General features: G+C 36.5%; 1 protein-coding gene across 1 annotated transcript in view; it reads right to left on the minus strand.

The window, feature by feature from the left end:
• Positions 1–2875: 2875 nt before the first annotated feature.
• The window catches only part of DARS1 (aspartyl-tRNA synthetase 1), a 39405-nt gene continuing 23283 nt past the window's right edge, over positions 2876–18997 (minus strand). Inside the window, exons 8-16 of the mRNA XM_048062739.2 lie at positions 13177–13288; positions 11058–11192; positions 9759–9906; positions 8634–8780; positions 7589–7631; positions 6860–6940; positions 6093–6204; positions 5130–5201; positions 2876–3298 (exon numbers count right to left, since the gene is read on the minus strand). Coding sequence (XP_047918696.1) covers positions 3207–3298; positions 5130–5201; positions 6093–6204; positions 6860–6940; positions 7589–7631; positions 8634–8780; positions 9759–9906; positions 11058–11192; positions 13177–13288 — 942 coding nt within the window. The 3' untranslated portion in view covers positions 2876–3206. The remainder of the gene's footprint in view (positions 3299–5129; positions 5202–6092; positions 6205–6859; positions 6941–7588; positions 7632–8633; positions 8781–9758; positions 9907–11057; positions 11193–13176; positions 13289–18997) is intronic.

Genomic DNA, 18997 nt, shown 5'->3' on the forward strand with positions numbered 1-18997 from the left:
GGGTACTTCAAGGATCCAAAGGGGTATGAGTGTGCCTTTGGTATAGCTGCTGTAGGTGCAAACAAGAATAAACAGCTGCCTACCTCATCCAGCCTTGAGAAGGATCCTTCTGTTGCGGGGTTGCTGCATGGAAAGAACCAAAGCGGGTACCAGTGGCCCCCACGATGGTGCACCAGCATCACACCTCCAAGGCTCCCTGAGTCGCATCCGGGAGCTGATTCCTTGACTCACTCGTCCTTCCCAGTCCTGTATGGCCAGTGCAAGAGTCTGATAGAGGCTGGAGGTTAACAGTGGACTATGAATGAAGTCACGCCCCTGTTAAGCACTGTCATACCACACATGCTGGAACTACTGCACGAAACGGAGTCAAAGGTGGCCGACTGATCCGCCAGTGCATTTTTCTCCATCCCTTCGGCAGCAGAGCGCAGGCCGTAGTTTGCTTTCACATAGCAGGGAGTCCGCGAGGTGCTTAGCTGCCTCTTGGGGTTACCCCACAACGGCAGCGCACAGCCACTGGCAGTCAGTCCTGCACTTAACTTCCAGAAAACTAGCACAAGTCCTCCCTCCTGGTGGGCAGATTCAGACAGCTTGTTGAACACAGATGGGTTTTCACAGGAAAATGTTGTAGTTAAACTGCAGAAGTAAACTAAGGCTTTCTGGTGTTAGCTGATAACCAAAGACTCCCTGGCAATCCCTTACTATACCATAGTTATTCCTAAGTATTTAAAAAAATTGCACCATAATAATTATCTTCATCTGTACATCATGAAAGAAAAAAAACATCTTAACTGGTGGAAAAGCAGCAGCAACTGGGACTGTGTAAAATGCTAACTTACAGCTAGAAATAGTGGAAATAAAGAACTACACAGGTTTTCCAGAACTATCAAACCACAATTACTATCTATCAAAACAAGACATAGTTCTGAATTACGATTTGGAGAGTTTTAACCAAATTCTAACACTGTGCAGCACTGACATATCCTGTTTAAATGACATCCAGGACAAATGCATGTTTGCATTTTGATTTATGATCATAATTATTCTCAGTTAGCTGTGAACAATTGCATTAAAAAATTCTGCATACAAAGGAATCGGGGCCTCCAGCCAAATTCGAGTTCTTCTGCAGCTACTGTGAATAAATCAAACTAAAACATGAGCTTGAATAACTCTTAACAGAACTGGGATAAGCACAGTTGTTACAGGAGCATATACACTAAACTTGCCGCTGCATCTAGAGCAATGAACTTAATTCCCAGAGTATTTTTTTTGTTAGCATGAAATGGAAGCTAGTAATTTTGCTTATTATTAGGAGGAAGCGCTTCCAATCTGGAATATATTACCAACTCTGTATGAACAAAAGTAATTAAATTAATTCCAGTTGGCTTAGCTGAATAAACAACTGTTTTGAAACTTGGATTCATCAGTAATAAGTCTGTGAAGATAAGCTGTACTTATAAGCCACTTAGCTTTGTAAAGTACAACTGGGTACACTGTAACAATTTAAATGAAAGTAAATAATTTGGGGAAGATTCCATGGTAAATTAATTGCATAACACTCATAAGCAAAGCTGCAAAATGTGTTATTCTTTGAATTGTGTGACTTCTAAACAAAGTTTAACTTTTACATTTCCAGTACTTTACCAAACTGACCTTTAGTATTCCTAAAATGATTGTTTTATAATGGAGAACTTGTCACAAAACATGAAAATTAAGTCTTGTTCAATGGCAGCTGCAAAAGATGATTTGCCCTTTTGTGAAATTCTACACAACTTATACACAGCCTCACTGACCTTTCTGTAGCATAACCGATATATGACTTCTCTGACATTTAAAAATCAAGGTAGCAACAGTAACATAGACTGTCTAAACTACACCTCCTACTGAAAACTCTTTAGCATGGAAAATGTTAAGCAAAAATTAAGTCAGGAGTCACAGATATGTATGAAAATCAGACTAACTGTATTGCAGGGCCCAAGCATGGAACGGAATCCTTTGTTCTTTGGCATCAATGCTTAAATGCTTTAAATTTGAAAAACAACCATCAGATAAAGTACATAAAAGGAAGTTCCAAATACAGTGGTTCCTCACAAAATGCAGGGCATAACTTTAGGGTTGGGAAAAGGAGGAAGAGAAGTAGAGGTTTGCATGCCATTGCAAAATGAGGTTCAAGGAGGTGATTCATTTGAGAAAAGGGATATCTAGAATTTCAGACGTACTCTGACTTACAGAAACACCCAGTTTCTCTAGATGTACAACTTTCAAACAGTTTGCGGCATTTATAAATGGAAAAAAAAATAAAATAGGTTGGCATACATTATTTCCTTTTGTTTCATTGGCAATAGATACATGGGATCCTCCTTGATTTACTTAGTTACCATAGAGGCATGCAAACATGCAACCTGCTCTCAAATTCACCATCCATTCATTTTCTGAGAATATTATATATCCCTCATGCATCCCATGAATGTATATAATCTCCTATCCAGTCTCAGGTAGTAACATAAAATAAAGAATGGGCATGACTTCTATACAACTTCCAAAAAAAAAAGCGAAGACAAAAAAATAAATTTAAACTTTGGACAGTTATTGCATCAGTTTTGTTTGTTTCAAAACAATGTTAACGATTCGTGATTATCTTGTGAGGATATAAAGCAAAAACCAGAAAGACAGATATTGTATCTAATTTACTTTGAGAGATTTATTACAATCTGTTAAGACTTTTTGTTAAGAATGTTCCACTTCTCACCTGCTTCTCTACCTAATACTCATGTAAATTAACAATTGGCTGGTTTCCTCCTACTTTTTGAATTGCAAGCATCCAGCTATTTCAGCTTTGAGCCACTTCTGTACTCCAAAATACTCAATCTTGCTGACATGAGTTAAAAATGCAGATTTTTATTGCATAATTTATTTAAATGTTTAGAAACTTGATACAATTTAATGTGACACTAGAACACTAGCTCAAAGTATCACATTTTCATTAAAAATGTGCAGTTGCCAATACAAAGTCTTGATCTGTTAAAATATTTTTCTTTTAAATAAATACCAAAGAATAAAAAAAAATTATTGTGGCACTTTAGCAAATGAGATGATCTTCTTTTATTGCATATTATAATGCTTAGATCAATACAGGTTCATCAGTAGCAACAGATATGCTCACAATCATATTCGCAGGGCAAATCACCTCAAACTTTCAGAAGGTCTCGTTAGGGCGTCAGTCGTTTGGGATCCCGTGGGAACATGGAGGTCTGACGGACATTATGCAGCCCTAGGTATAGCATAGTTACTCTTTCCAGCCCTACATCAATTGAAAAAAATAAAATAAAAACATCAGTATGGCAAGTCTTTTGTTCAAAACTCTTAAGAAGCTGAAAGTACTTTATAGCTACATCCAGCCTCACATAGTTCGACCGAAGACTGATGTCTTCAGTAGCATGGTCTAGTGGTGGACTTGTCAGTACTAGGTTAAAGGTTGGACTAGATGATCTTCGAGGTTTTTTCCAACCTGAAATGATTCTATGACATGTATGCATTAACACATCTGACTACAGAAAAGAGCTAGAAGCAGAAATTACAAGTTTTACATACAGCACCTTCTGACACGACACAGGCTTCATTTGGAACATGTACCAATAAGCAATGGTACTAGAGACTCAACTCTCTTTTGAATTACTTCAGACTTTCAAGAAAGATGGTGCAGAAAATTGAAATGGGAAGGGAGTAATTGGGAGAACTGTATCTTGAATACAGTTACAGAAGGATAGAACAAAGCAGTCTTAACTGCTGGTACCAAATACTTCAGAGACATTAACTGTCATAGGCAACTACAGTAAAAATCTGCTTGGGGAATTTCATTCCAAATGCTCTACAGTGCAGGAATACAGATTCAGCAGTATGTACCCACGTAACTATTTGCTGATATCTTTATGATAATAAATACTTCACTGGTCATTGTGTTCTTTCCTTCTGAAACCTCAGAGGTTATGCACATACCGTGGAACGTGTGAAGACTTCCACATCCATGGGGCTAGATATGCACCCCAGCCATACTGACACTAAAACCCAGATGCCTATTATTCACACACTCCTCCTGTGTTAAAATTTCCGGCTAAAACAACTAGAGAACAGTGATCATTCTCACAGCATCTTTGGTTTGGCTGATACTTGGGCCTGGCCTCTGGGATGTGTGATGAGGAGCATTTACATTGCAGAAAAGACACAGCTTCAGCTTCCTTGATATCAGTTGTGACTGGCCTAAATGATTGGGGATTGTCTACAAAAGCTGATGATCACTAACGCTAACATCTTTTAAGTGTTTCAAAACAGCCGTCCCAAAAGCATATTGCATTTCAACACATTTACTAAAGGCATACTTAGGAGGTTGTTCTCTTAACGTGCCAGGAATATATTAAACGTACCTTACCAATGTGAGGCAAATGCAGAAAGACTGAATCAAAGAAACCACTGTGCATATTGCTCAGGACCTAACAAAGTATCTTATTTCCACATGCATAAAGAGATTTCATTCTGCTAATGAAAGCAATGTCTATAACTGAAAATTGTTATCATTAAGTTATGAAAAAACTCTTTGTTCATTTTAGTATGTAAAATGCTCACACCCAAGACAGGAAGGCTGTAGACATCAATACCTTTGCAGAAACTATTAGCATCAGCCAAAGTTAATCAGTAACATTCAGTCAAATCGCAGTGAATAAAGACAGAAGCAATCACTTGTTTCTCTTCACTGCACAACAGCTTCATCAAATGCATTAAGATACCAGTGGCTTCTGGTATTAGTAGACTGTGATATATCCATACATAATGCAGTATTTTCTTGCCTCCTTACATTTTTCTCTTTGGTAAAATTTGAAGGTGACCTGCTAGGCTAATAAATCAGTGTATTTTCTCTTGTGATCACCTACCTTTTAAACTTGGCACACTGTGCCATCATTTTTTGCCATTACGTCTTACTGTTTAGCTTCTCTCCTTAAATTCCTCAGGATAAACATTTCCACACATTTTCCTAAAAAGACTACTACTGTGAATTTTATATTGAACCCTGATAGAGACTAAACAGTTTTAAGTTAAGGTCAAGCTAACACAGAATATAATAAAATAAACACACTTACCTATACCACCACCAGCATGTGGAGGTGCACCAAACCGAAAGGAATCGATATATGCCTTTATTTTCTCCAGATCTAGACAAGAAAAAGGTGTATTTGGCTTGGGGTTCATTAAACAGGTGAGAAACACATAAGCGACTAGGGGACTGCAAACAAAAAAAAATTTACCAAGGTGACTTAAAAACTAACAGTGGGTTTCACTCAAAGTGCAAATAAATTACCCAGCAATGTCTAGAAGTTACGCCTGTAGCAATTTTATTCTATTACTGTTAATAATTTAATCAGGAAAGGAATTCTAGAACTGAGTAAGAGCTAGGCCTAACTGTTTGTCATAATTTACGAAAACTAGTGAAATCCTGAATAAACTGCAATGAGAAAGTAATGATTTAACAACTGTTTTTCTCTCTTGCTACAGTGGGAGCTACTCCTTTTTTGCTAGTATCTTCTTGACATTTCACTTCACCATCCACTGAAAGCATGATTTCAATCTACACTTTACATTCCTGATCTCTACCTAATTTGCTCTTCTATCCTTTTACTATTAGCCAGCCTTATCCTTAAATTTCACCACTTATTGCTTATTTCCTCTCAGTTCAAGATATAAAAGGGACAACCAACCACTCTGCTGGAGTACTCCACAAGAAGTCTGTGAGAGTACAGAATGAGACTTGTTTGCCTACCCTCCTTCTATTGAAGGTATTTCCTGTGTTACATCCTCTCTAAAGCGCTTGGAAACAATCCCTTTTCATCAAGGTGTTGCTGGGAAACTAATTACTTTCTTAATACCACCACTCTAGATTAAAATGGTTGAACAATTAGATGGATTAACATTATGCATGAAACAGTGTTGTGATTTTAGCATTACTGCCACATTAAATTCTGCCTGAAATTCTTCCTCTGAACAAAACTAATCCAATCACAATTTATAATCTTTTAAACTGAGCTTTAAGTTGTTTATCTTGTTACCAATGCCGTGATGCTGGGCTCTTTCTGTCAGCAGCTGAGGATCGTGAATTCTCTGAGCTCCAGACAAAATCTCTTCTCCCCTCATGAACATATCGTAAGAGTTAGAGTTTTTCTGGAAAGACAAAGATTAGTTTATTTCCTGTCTAAAGCTGCTCCATCCTTAGGTGGCAAATACACACCCCTCAGTAACTTCACTTAGATATCCAAAGCTATGTAGTAACAGTGCAATGTATTTGAGTCTGCCCTGGAATTAGAGTACACTGTCTCCCCTCATTTGATTGGAGTCAATTTAAAAAAACAAAGTTCATCCACACACTCTTTGAAAAAGACATCGCATTTGCAGGCAGTAATCCAAGCAAAAGATGCTGTAAAGATATTTACTCTGGATTCTGGAATAAACTGGGGAATTTTCTATCAATGTAAAAAAGTGGATTTCTGTTGAAGTGTCTGTTGCCCTCGAAGAATGTTTTTGTCTCTTTTTAGTGATGGAGGAACTGGAGATCTCTTCTAGTGGCCGTGGAGATCTCTTCAGTAAAGCTCCTCCAATTTCAGCTATATATATTTCTTTCTCATGTGTTTTCACTGGTGAAGGGTAACTGTAAACACTTTATGGGCCATGTACAACTGACCTACTCTTGTTACCAGAATTTCAATTACTACAGCAGATCATATAAAAACACTTTATCTATTCTGTCAAGTTATTCCTATACAGAGTAATTTCAACTTCAAAAAAACCCCCACAGACATCGACAAAGAACTTTACTTACAGGGTTTACGGGGTCTGGCATTGTATAAAAAGGCCTCACAGCAAGAGGGTATTTGTCAAGAATATAGAAATCTGTGTCATACTGAAAAATGATGATTTTCAGAAGTTAGCACAAGTGAAAACAATGTAAAGAACAAATTAATATTCCACACAATCAGCGAATCTTTGAAATCTTAAAAAAAAATCCCAATAACTTGGCACAAATTTGACAGTATTATCTTCAAAAATGAGTTATCGATAAAAGTAGTATATTATTTATCTGTTTCCCAATGCTGCTCCTATTGTGAACTCAAGAATTTTTAGCAGCAAAACATCTTGCCAAAGTAAAAGCCCCCCCCCCCACCCCGAGATCTCATTTTTCCCTGAAGACTTCGTTACAATCTGTTCTGCTGGTTTTTAATTATCCTAAGAAATGGTTTTTTTTGGAAGTACTATCCTGTTTGGTGTATTCAATAGAAATAAAAGACTGAAAATGGTTTGGAGTAGATTATCAATAAGACAAAACTGTTGGTAGATGTTGGCAAAAACAAAACTGTAATACAGTCAGACAATTAAGAAATGCTTATGCTAATCACAAATTCTTCACAACTTCTGCATGTTGATACTGTTTTCTTAATCAGTGAGTAAAAAATTATTTTACACGAAGTAGCCATTTATACGTACCCAGTGATTCCACTATATCAGGCTTCAAATTCAGTGACAAACATATTTATTCTAAAATAATCATTACCTTTTCCTTTACGAGGCGTCCCAGGAGCTTTTCATTAGGTGTGCTGAAAAAGATTATCACCATTACAATTAAGTGATTTAAACTTTTACTGATTATATACTTTGTAAAGCTAAAAAGATTAAAGTACAGATTTACTGCAGTCTGTCCTTTAGAAAATGTATTCTTTGTTTCTGTGTGTTTTGGATTGTGCAAACAAATTTCAAAAATCAAGTACATTTATTCCTGTTCCTACGTACATTGTATGGGTCCTAGGAGTCCCTTAAATTAACTGGTACCTAACAATATTCTTGTTCTTATTATAACTACTTTCTAGTCGCTGTATTCATATTACTGAATAATAGTGTACTCTGTTTCATATGGGCATACATCCTGTGCGGTGATTTCTTTTTAGACACAGTGAGAAATGCTCTAAGCAGCTAGCGAGGAAATTATTTTGCTATAACGAGGTCTTACAACTGAAATTTCTTTGACACAAAGTTCCTTTAATTGTAGTATCACATATTATCCTAATGGTACCGGATATATTATTGGAAAGAAAAGAAATGTTTTAACATAGTAAGCATCATCAGAAATATTTATATATAATCAGTTAATTAAAACCATCTTTCAAGCCAATCAATGGAAATGCAATCAACTGCTTAACCATTTTCCTCAGAGGTGGAAAAAGGAAATGCGAAGGCATTACTGAAAAGAAAGACCTTAAGACTGAAGAATCTTTTTGTTTAATCCTATCCAAATACGTATGTCAATTCACATGAAGGACTGCAATTGTTATATAAAAAAGCGCTTCTTCTAATCTTAGAAGGTTCAAGTTCCTCTCACTTCACGTTGTAAGTTTTAGTTTTTTTAATCTCAGAGTTTATATGTATAGCCTAGAATAAGAGAAAGGACTACTTCCATATCCATTCATTTATTTGTCAAGAGATCTGGATATAAGTGCTGTTTATTCCTCTCAAAGTTTGCAGTTCCTTCTTGAGGGCTCAGTTGCACAGTACAGGACTTAAGGTTTAAGTTCGACTGACACATTTGGGCATTGCCAAAGTACCTCAGGTCGTCTTCATCACCCATCTCAACACCAGCCTCCCTAAGCATGGCCACACCTTCACGGTATTCCAGTCTCAGAGTTGGCTCCAAGAACTTAAACGGCTCACATGGGAACTGTTTGTTCACCGTCTGAATTTCAGTTTGGAATCTATACAGAAGAAAACAAGAATAGAAGCAAAATACAAAATAATTAAGAGATGTATGGTCAATGCAAAATCATTATTAGATACAAGAAGAATATAAGTCTGCCACAAGAGGTCCCTCTTGCAACATAAAAACCTTTTTTAAAGCATCTTCTGGAGAAGTTCTGTATAATCCCAAGGAAACGTTTCATGTAAATTAATGCAATCCAATGATATACGTGTTAATATTTTACTATTACTTCTGTTTTACTCCTTTTGTAAGAAATAATTGACTAGGTCAAATTTTCACAGTTAAGACATCTAGAAACCAACCCTTTGATTTGTAATCTTTAGCTGGGTTATCCTTTGATTTAAGTAATACTCTATTTCGAATATAAAAGAGAAATTTCTTTCTAGACTGATGAAAAGATTTGCATTTCTGCTGGCAAAATAGTCTAACTTGTAAGCAAATGAAAACCACTTCCTAAACTTCTGGCCTGGCTTTTTAATGAGTTAGACTATGAATAATGGAGAATAGTCTTTGTTGCTGTCATGGCAGAGACGTGGGCTGTTACAATAAATTTGATTCAGGAAAGCCACCTTAAACGGTTAATATTAATCTTAATTTCAAAACAGAACAATCAGTCTACCTGTAGTGGCACAACAGGAAGGATATTTTACTTTAATGATGGATCATTTGTATTAGGAAGCCCATTCAACAATGAACAGCAAATTTTTGTGGCACAAACTGGCATACTGTAGGAAATTCAAGTTTGGCTAAAAACAGACAATTTACTAGCCTATGGTTTTAGCAAACTTTTAAAGTCGGGTACAAAGAAATGGTTAGGAGCAAAACAACGTTTGAAGTTCTCTTGTTGTAAATCAGGTTACTAATGACTGATTATCTGACAGGCTGAGGACAAAATGCTTACCCATTTGATACCACAGTGCAAGAGATTTCAAACAAATGAAGTTGCTCATGAAATGGAAAATGTTCTCGTTACCTCTCCTGAAGTCCCTTGAATATCTGCACCATGGTATCTGCAATCTCATCTACCACTTCATGATAGTGATAGTTAAAAGCCATTTCAATATCCAGACCAACAAACTCGGTCAGGTGTCTGTGTGTATTGGAGTCCTCAGCTCTAAAAACTGTAAAATTAAACAGAAATTCTAACTGACCTGAAATTGTAATTCCATTTTGAAAAAATAACATGGACAAACAAACACATCAGTAATTGGACCACAGACAATGCTGTCTCTAGACATGACAATTCTGAGAAACAAAAAGTTCTGAGAAACAAAAAGCTGCCTCAAAGCATCATTTCTAATAGCATCTGACAGCATTATTGTTGCTGCGGTGGTCAAAGGATACAAGACAGACAAGACTTGCAGAGAGGTACTACCTCTTGTCACACTAACAAACAAGTGGGAAAAACAGACAAGCCTTCAGGCACACACAAGAACTCTCAGATTTGAAAACTACCTTTTTCACAGGAAACATACTTGTACGTGTGTGAATGTTCTGATTTTTTTTTCAGGTATATGAGTCTGATATATAAACATGTCTTCCTAAAAAACACGACTCGTGTTAGTAATTAATGAGACATTTAAGGTCTTGTGAATTACTTTTTTTTTTTTTTAGTTCTACATGCTGTTATTGATTTGTTTTCCAGCATTTTCACTTTACATATCTTTAAACCTATCTTTGATGTCTTAGCAAAAGATGCTTTATTACCACCTAAAAAGGCAACATCCTATCAGCTTATGAGAAAGACATAGCATGAGACAAGGAAATATTAAATTTGGATTATTTACTGACAGCCCAGTTACAAGTACACATTTTCTAAATAATGCTGTTTGGTACATATACAAGAGCATGGGATAAGTACTTGTTAATATGCAATGTGAAGTACTTAAAACTTTGCTTGCCTATTTTAGCTGCTTACTACTGGGCAACTAAAGCATGCTTAACAGGAAAACATGGCTTCAGTAGTCGCAGTGTTATTCCAAGTTCTCTATCATACTATTAGCTTCCAGTGCAACTCTATTCTTTCTCCCCAGAGAACAGCAGGCACTGGAGAAGACAATTCCATCTGTATTTCAGCATCTTAGTTTTACTTCAGCAACCTCCCCGTCAACTTTATTCTCGTTTGTCACCCCAACTGAAATTTGTGTTTGGTGTGTGAAACCATATTAAGTGAAAGCATTCAAGGCTTTCAAGTTACATGGTATCTTACTTGTAACTGCTAAAAGCCATCACTGCAAACGTTATAATATAGATAAGCCAATGTTTTTCTTACCTGGCCCAACACAGAAAACTTTTTCGAAGTCAGCACATATACACATCTGCTTGTACAGCTGCGGGGACTGAGCCAGGTAGGCACTGCTTTTGAAGTATGATACAGTAAACACATTGGCTCCTCCTTCACTGGCAGCTGAAAAGCAAGTGCTTACAGTAATTATTAAAATAAAAAAATAAAAAAATATATAGGTAGACTGATAGTCTTGTGTTTAAAGATAAGCAGGAGATTTTTCTACAAAGCATGTAAGAGGAAAAAGATACGCTTTCTTAATGCTAAGGGAAGCTTTGCAGCTCAGGACTGTCAGACATTGTCTTGCAAATCTGCAAATTGAGTTGGGATAGTTCAATATGTTACTATTCACAGCCTTCCCTCACCTTTTAGTGAGGACAGCAGAGAATGTATGCTTGTACCACACCACATCTACTTACAGCCCAACATTTCTGTAGAAACCAATCTTTATCTGTGATGCAAGCTTCAAAGACAGTTAACTGCAGAGGCCGAGATCTGAGGCACATCCTGTTTTGCCAGGACTGTCCTTTCTAACAGAGGACTGGGCAAATGTCTGAGTTGTCTGAAGGCACTAATGTATCTCAGAGCCCAAACTAGATTTACCAGAGGACATCTGCCAAAGGTATAAAGCTATCTCTCAGTTTGAGGCAATTATCACAGAAAGTTACCAGGAGAACACTAGGCAAGAACACCTGCATTTGAACCCCTCACTGTAAAGTGCCTACCAAAGCTGAGTCAATTTCCATTTCCCAGCCTGTAGTATAAGAGTTACAGTTGCCTACCATACTGACAAAAGCGCATCAGAGAGTAACATTACTTAATAGTCTTTGAAGATTCTTATGTTAAGATAACACTAAACAAAGTGCTAATTACTATTATTACTAGCCCTTCCACTATAATTTCTTTCTTTTCTTTCATCATCACTACTCCCACTGAAATAGTTTCAGTGACTCGTTATTTTTGAATACAGGTAACCTTTTAAATCTCAAATCTTAAAACAGCTATGATACGTAGCTTGGAAGTTTAGTAAGGACTGCATTGATTTAACTTAGTTATTTTTGCAAAACATTATCTCATTCAAACAATAGGATGCTTGCTTGCTTGCTTTCAATGGTACATTGCACAGTAAGAATAGCACACTTCCTCAAAAGTCCTACATAAATAAACTGACTGCCTGGAAGTCTTTAACACTTCATGATATTTCAACTGTCTCTGTAGGGAAAAAAAAAAAGTTATCCTATCTTCAGTGATACTTTCCATATTGTAAGAATAGTTGCTTGCATGAATTTTCTTAAGAAGTCCTGGTTTCATCTCAATCAAGAGCTGTCTCCAAAAATATAAATACAGAGGTATAAAACTCAGTAGGCAAAAGGAATGCATACAATGAACACACACAATGAGAATAATACAAACATTCTGCCCTCCAGTAACATTTTACATGTTGTGTGTCTTAGTGACATCAGTAACACCTCAAAGCACGCCAATAAGATGGAAGAAAAAACATCCACCTGTAAATCGGAGATTTTGACAATACAGCAGAGATCAGCAACAGAATCAGAAACGAAATCAACACTGCCAGACTTTTAGTTAGGCTAAAACTGTTGGACCATACTAACAGAAAAATGATACTACCGATCCTTCATTCAGCCATATATTCATTGGTACAGAAGTGACACACTGTATACAGTGCCATCATCTTATACCACGGTTTGTTGTAGCTTCTTTATGATGCAAGTTGCTTTTAGGCTAATTTAGAATTTATTTCAATACTGGGAATGGAATTTTAGACTCAAACTAAGACCACTGATCTGAAGAACAATGCCTATGATCAGAAATCCATATTTAAACAAATTAAAACTTTAAAGGTACTGACGAGTAGGTAAATCAGGTATATATAGTATTTGTCTTGTCGATCTTTTAGCATCCAAAGTCAGGAGAAAAATGAAGAACAACTTCCATACTTCCTTTGTTTGCTACGTCGTATCTAAATTAGGAATACAACTTTATCTTTTTGTTAAGAAAGAAGTTACCAAATTTTTGGCAGATAGGTACACTGAGCAAATATAAAGGAAGCAGATCTGTAGCTTCTGGATCAAATATACAATACCTGAAATGATTTTCGGAGTCTGAATTTCCACAAATCCTTTGCGAATGAGAGTTTCTCTGAAAAGCTGACAAATACCAGACTGAAGGCAGAAGACTGCCTGACTAGTGGAGGTCTATAAAGAGAAGATAAAATAAAGAATCCTAAGTTAGTTAATTTTCCCAACCCTTACTTTTTCTGGACAGGTATCAGGACAGTATAAGCTACATTTATTCTCTTAGGAACGCTAGGTTGTTGTATTTGCCTAAACAGAGAAAAGTGCACTTTAATTATTATTTATTACACAAGAAGAAATAGGAATGGAAACAACAGAAACTCCTCATTTCAGTTTACAGCATATTCAGTTATAAAGGAGGCACTATGGTCAATTCAACATTTAAGCAATCACTGATTTATAAGTTATGCTTCTGCAAATAAAGGTTTTATAGTAAAAAATTGAATAAAAACACTAAACCTATTAAAAAGCTTTCAGCACACTGAACTAGAACAGTTGCAGCAATATACCATGCATGATAAGAGCAAAGCCCTTACTTACATAAGGTCAAAATGTTTGTGCCTACTGAAGACTACAGAATACATGTTTGTCACGTAAAACCAGTCACATGCTAACCACATATGACACAGGCACAAAAACATCCTCAAAAGAAGGTCTGAACTCCCAGCAGCATTTAACAGTCCACGTAGCACCTGATCACATGAACTGCAGTTTTTCTGTCTTTTTCAAAATTTACTTCAGAAGTACATTTAGCTGAAAACCTGAACTGATCAGCTTGTACTTGTTTATGCACGACACAGGTAAGCGACTTATCTGGTTAACAAATATCTACACTAAACGTTCTTTGAACACTCTTGGGTTTTAGTGTGAAAAAAAAATCCCTTAACAAATGCTCAAAACACTCCAACACGTCAGCACTGAACCCGTATCTGATTTTGTGCTTGCAGCATTTTAGAACTGGCAGTTAGCAACCTACAAGCGTATACAGAACCTAACGAATTCCTGCAAACAACTTAGAAAACATTTCTTTACAACAACCTGCGTCACAGCACTGTTTACTTCTCCTTTCTGCAAGGTACCCTACTTGTCAGTTAGGGTAAGGAGAGCCTTGTGGGCTTTTTCACATGACTCCTACCAAACCACAAAACAAAAAAACCCAGTCAAAACAAAATATATAAGCACCCAAATTTAGACAGTCAGTTAGTGGATATGTTGAAATAAATCTACATTCGTCATCTCTAGGAGATAAAGATATCACCTAACTGAAAAACTGAAAGAAAACGGTAATAATACTGCAGATTTATAGTAATTTGGAGTTATTTGCAATTTTAGCAGACTGATATCTCAGGAGTGTGAGGGGCTGAGCCTAGTCAATAATTGCCAGCAGCTCTCGCTGTCTGATAGCATTAACCACAGCCACTACTCCCACTACTTTCAAAATGAAGGAAATGAGGTTTTGAGCAACAGTTACAAAAGTACCCTCAAACTTTTTCACCCTTTTTCCACGGGTCTCCCAGAGTCAGACATATGCTAAGACAAGAAAGGTAGCCCAAATTGGGTGTATAATTTGTGGCAGCGTTATATCAAAGCACCCAAATGATTCAAAGGGATATAATAAATACACATTTCATATATGCGTATATATTTAACCATCTCCTATTCAGAAGCTGAAAGATTTTACAAGAGATTACAACCCAAACAGTCACATGACAGTCACCAATACAGTTTTTTTATAAAGTAGACAAATTTCAAAAAAAAGAAGTTAAACAAAACGTGCAACAATTGCTTAAAAGTAGGACAGTAACAATGACTTCTGATCAACAATCCTTCTGAGGAACCAGCACCAGCTCCATGCTAAGGTACACACTCTCAGGAAAAAGAGGAATGGTGATGTGCTAGCCCAATCTGAGAGCAATTACTTGCTCTGAAGCCTAGAGGTGTGCACAGAAACACGGCTGGTAAATAACTAACACACCTCTACTAACAATACTTTGCCAGGTAGTAACAACTCTTTGCTTTAGTGAGGATGCAGAGCAAAGACATTGTCTTCCCAATCCCATCTGTAACGATAAATTATCTTCAAAAATAGTGTTTATGAAGGCAGCCAAATTCACTGGTCTGGACAGTGAAGTTTTTTCTTTAAATATAGACCAAGAAAAGAACAAGCAGCAATTCTCCACACCTCAAATTAGATCTCACAAGACCGCTCTTCTTACTACCTAAGGTAGCTGAGCATCAGTGCTCATTCAGAGACTGCCAACAAAGGTAACTGTTGAGTATATGATCCTGCAGTCTCCTTGCAAGAATTAAACAGGCCAAGACGACATTTGAGATAAACTCCTAAAGAACTGCATCTATCAACACGCAGTAGAGTCAAATGGATGACATCAAACTACAACTTTCCAAAGATTTTAAGTATGTGTCTATATGAAACAAATTTTTTCAGATTTAATTATGTCCTTTGCACTGGAATGTTTGGGACAAAAAGAGACTGAATTTATCTGAAGAAAATAATTCATGCTGTTATGTTGCCTTTAACTGAGGCACTGGTATGTGTGTTATGAGGTCTGGCTATAGTGGTAGGTAACAGTTCCCATTTGAGATACCACACTTAGCTGCAAACATAACAATCTTAAGGCAGAGACAGCTGTCAAAGTGAATCGATTTTTACCTTTGCCTCAAACAACATTTCACTATGGCATACTTTTCCTGTAGTGTTTACTCTAATATAAACTCTTCCCCTTATATACTGGGAAATTCTTATCTGAGACAGTGACAAAGACAGTAAATGATCCTTCAAGTGTGAAGCAGAAACTGAAACAAACTTATGCCACTTAGATGTTGCTGCTGTTAACAGTGTTGATGTTTAAACATGGTCTGCAGAATTTATTTCACAAGAAAATTTGTTATTTCTAATAATCAAAGCAGAAAAAATGTTTAGCTAACAATAGCTTACAGTTGGACCAGATGATCTTCGAGGTCTTTTCCAACCTTAATGATTCTATGAGTGCTGAAATACAAGTTTTCATCATAACTTCGCTGTGCATTTATTATTTAAACGCTATAAAAGGGAAATAATATTAGAACAGAGTAGTTTAACACTGTAAGACTATAAAAACAATTATCACACATTCTATTTAACACAATCTGCAGCATTGAAATAATCGCAGCCACGTAAGTCAGAGACAAATACGTTTCAGTAGAATCGAGGGCAGTTAACACCTTACATGATTATATCTCCAAGACGTGTGACTGAGGCGCAGACGTGCAAAGCTGTGAACTTTTTGTTACGCACATCAGCCACAGAATTTGTTCTGCACTTTTTACATTTTTGTTTGCCTGCTGTAACTACCTATCGTCTATCACAATCACTAATACATAAAGCGGGCTAAATAAAAAGGGAAAATAATATCAACTGTATTGTTTCAAATAACATACATTATTTTATATAAGGTAGGTAATTTTCCAAATCCTTTATCATATGTATGAGGAATGAAGTTTTTGCTAGGAAACCAGGATTAAAAAACTGTTACTTAAGCTAAATCCTAAGTATTTGAAATCAATTATTTCATTCAGATTCAGTATCGGTTTATAGTACAACAAGAAGATATGAACGTGAAGTTTGCCTGAGTGACTGAGACTGTGTTATGTCATCACAGCCAAATCACTATACACAATAAAACAAGCTGTATATCACAAGCTGTATATCAGGTTGTTCATTACAGCTTGAAGTCAGTCAGGAAAACTACAGCTTTTGCAATGAGTAAATTGAATTCAACACAATGAAATCAAGCTTAAAGTAATCAAGTATTTTGAAAAACCAAACTACATTAAGATCAATGAACAGCACTATCACGTAACAGTCTGACATCCATAAACTACTAAAGGTACAGGTTTAATGGTTATGCACTACCCTGAGCAGTTTAAACAAGATAATATTGACTCTAAAAGGACTGTGCTTTGGTCTCAGTGAGCTGTGCATTAGCAGACATAATTATAGCATCAGGACCACTAAATGCATATAATTCAAGCCAAATGCAGACAGATACCATTAAGATAAAAACCCTGCTGGACATCAAAAAATAAGCCAGAGCAAGGACATCAGTCAGAACATTGTTAAAACCCAATGAACCTGAATTGATTTTTAATTCAGAGCAAGACATACTAAGAAACAAAATCCAAGAATCAGTGTTTCACTTGATGCCTTGTCTTTATTCCTTTTTGCTTACCACTGATCTTCATGAAATATGGCTGTTTAACAATTTCTGTATGTGTTTTTACGTATATGAGAAGTCGCCGAATACTGCAGTCAAACTTTAGCACAGCAGAAAGCAGAGATTTAAAAACACCGTCAGTGCTCCAGTTTACTTTTTCTAATTGTTCCAAGAAAGAAGCCATAAAGGAAACGTATACAGAATCAAATACTTTAACTTCCATTAAGATATCATGAAAAACGGATACTTAGGTCAACAGCAGTTTCCTCACAGTCACCTGTGGCTATGTTAAAGGATATCTGATCTGTACAAGGACTCCTCTTTTCCTCTTTGTTCACACCATCTCTCTTGACACTAGACCCTCATTTTTTCTAACTCTAAAATTATGGGATCTGTATTTTATGAGTTAACTCATCAGGAAAAGTCTTTCTACCTAAGTCATCATTCCTTGGAAAGTTTTTTTGTTTGTTTGTTTTTTGAAATCCAGCTCCTTTCATTCATGCAAGTTTCACAGCTCCACTTCATCATGATTTCATCACACCCAAAGAACTTACCAGTTAATCACTACTTAAGATTAGTTAAATCACTATTAAACTACTTTAAAGATTGCATTAAATGGACAAATGTAATTTCAGTTCCATACTAAGGATTTTTTTTAGTCCACGTCTAGCCAAGGTATACGCATTTAGTTTAAATCTTTAGTTTGTTAAATCAGTATCTTTATTTTTGATATTCAATGACCTCCTTCTTCCTTAAAAAATTGGGGCACTAAGGAAACCAGAACTAGATGGCACATCTGTGGTTGGACTTCCTCTCACACTTGCAAGCACAGATCATCACAGCATCTCCATTAGAACTGTTCTGTTAACATTTCTTCCCTGGTGTCCACGATTTGGTTGTACCAGAAAGAAGAGGTATGGATGACAAAGTAGCTAACAATGATTTCAGATACCCCTGTGAGCTTTTAATACATCATGCCTAATCCTCCTTAGAATGTAACTTATGCAGTGCATTTGAAACACTGGGGGCTCTCTGAAGTCCCACTTGTACTGCAGCTTCAGTCTATGAAACCAAATCACTGAAAATCAATTACTGCTTGTCAGGAATTTTTATTTTCTTTTAAAGCTATTTTGAAGGATAAACTGCCGTCTTTCCCTTGCTTGTGTGCATACAGTACTTTGAATCTGCACATATATATTAGTACATGTGTTCTCACTGGGATTTTCCCTTTCTGCATTAAACACTTTTTCTGCTTATTCAGCTCTCCCCTGAAAAAAAAAAAAGTAACACATAACTACTTCGAATCCCCTTTTGCACAAGCATAGCTCCTGCGGAACAGAGAAAGCAAACGTATGATTAGGCATGAGCCTACCCAAAATAACCTTTGTTCTGAAACAAAGAACGAAATAGGCAGCAGAAGACACAAAAACGTGACACAGGCAGCCATGGGAACTTTGTCTACACATAGAAGGAAGGCAGAATAGATAACTAAGCCTAATCAAGGAGAAGCTGTGGACAGATTACATCCAGCCACAGGTGCAAGCAGAGGACAAGACATAAATAAGGCTCTGGAATTTGATATTTCATCCTTCCATCAGTTTAGTAAAAACTTAAC

The sequence above is a fragment of the Anser cygnoides genome, chromosome 6 (assembly GCF_040182565.1).
Source record: "Anser cygnoides isolate HZ-2024a breed goose chromosome 6, Taihu_goose_T2T_genome, whole genome shotgun sequence".
Taxonomy (NCBI): Eukaryota; Metazoa; Chordata; class Aves; order Anseriformes; family Anatidae; genus Anser; species Anser cygnoides.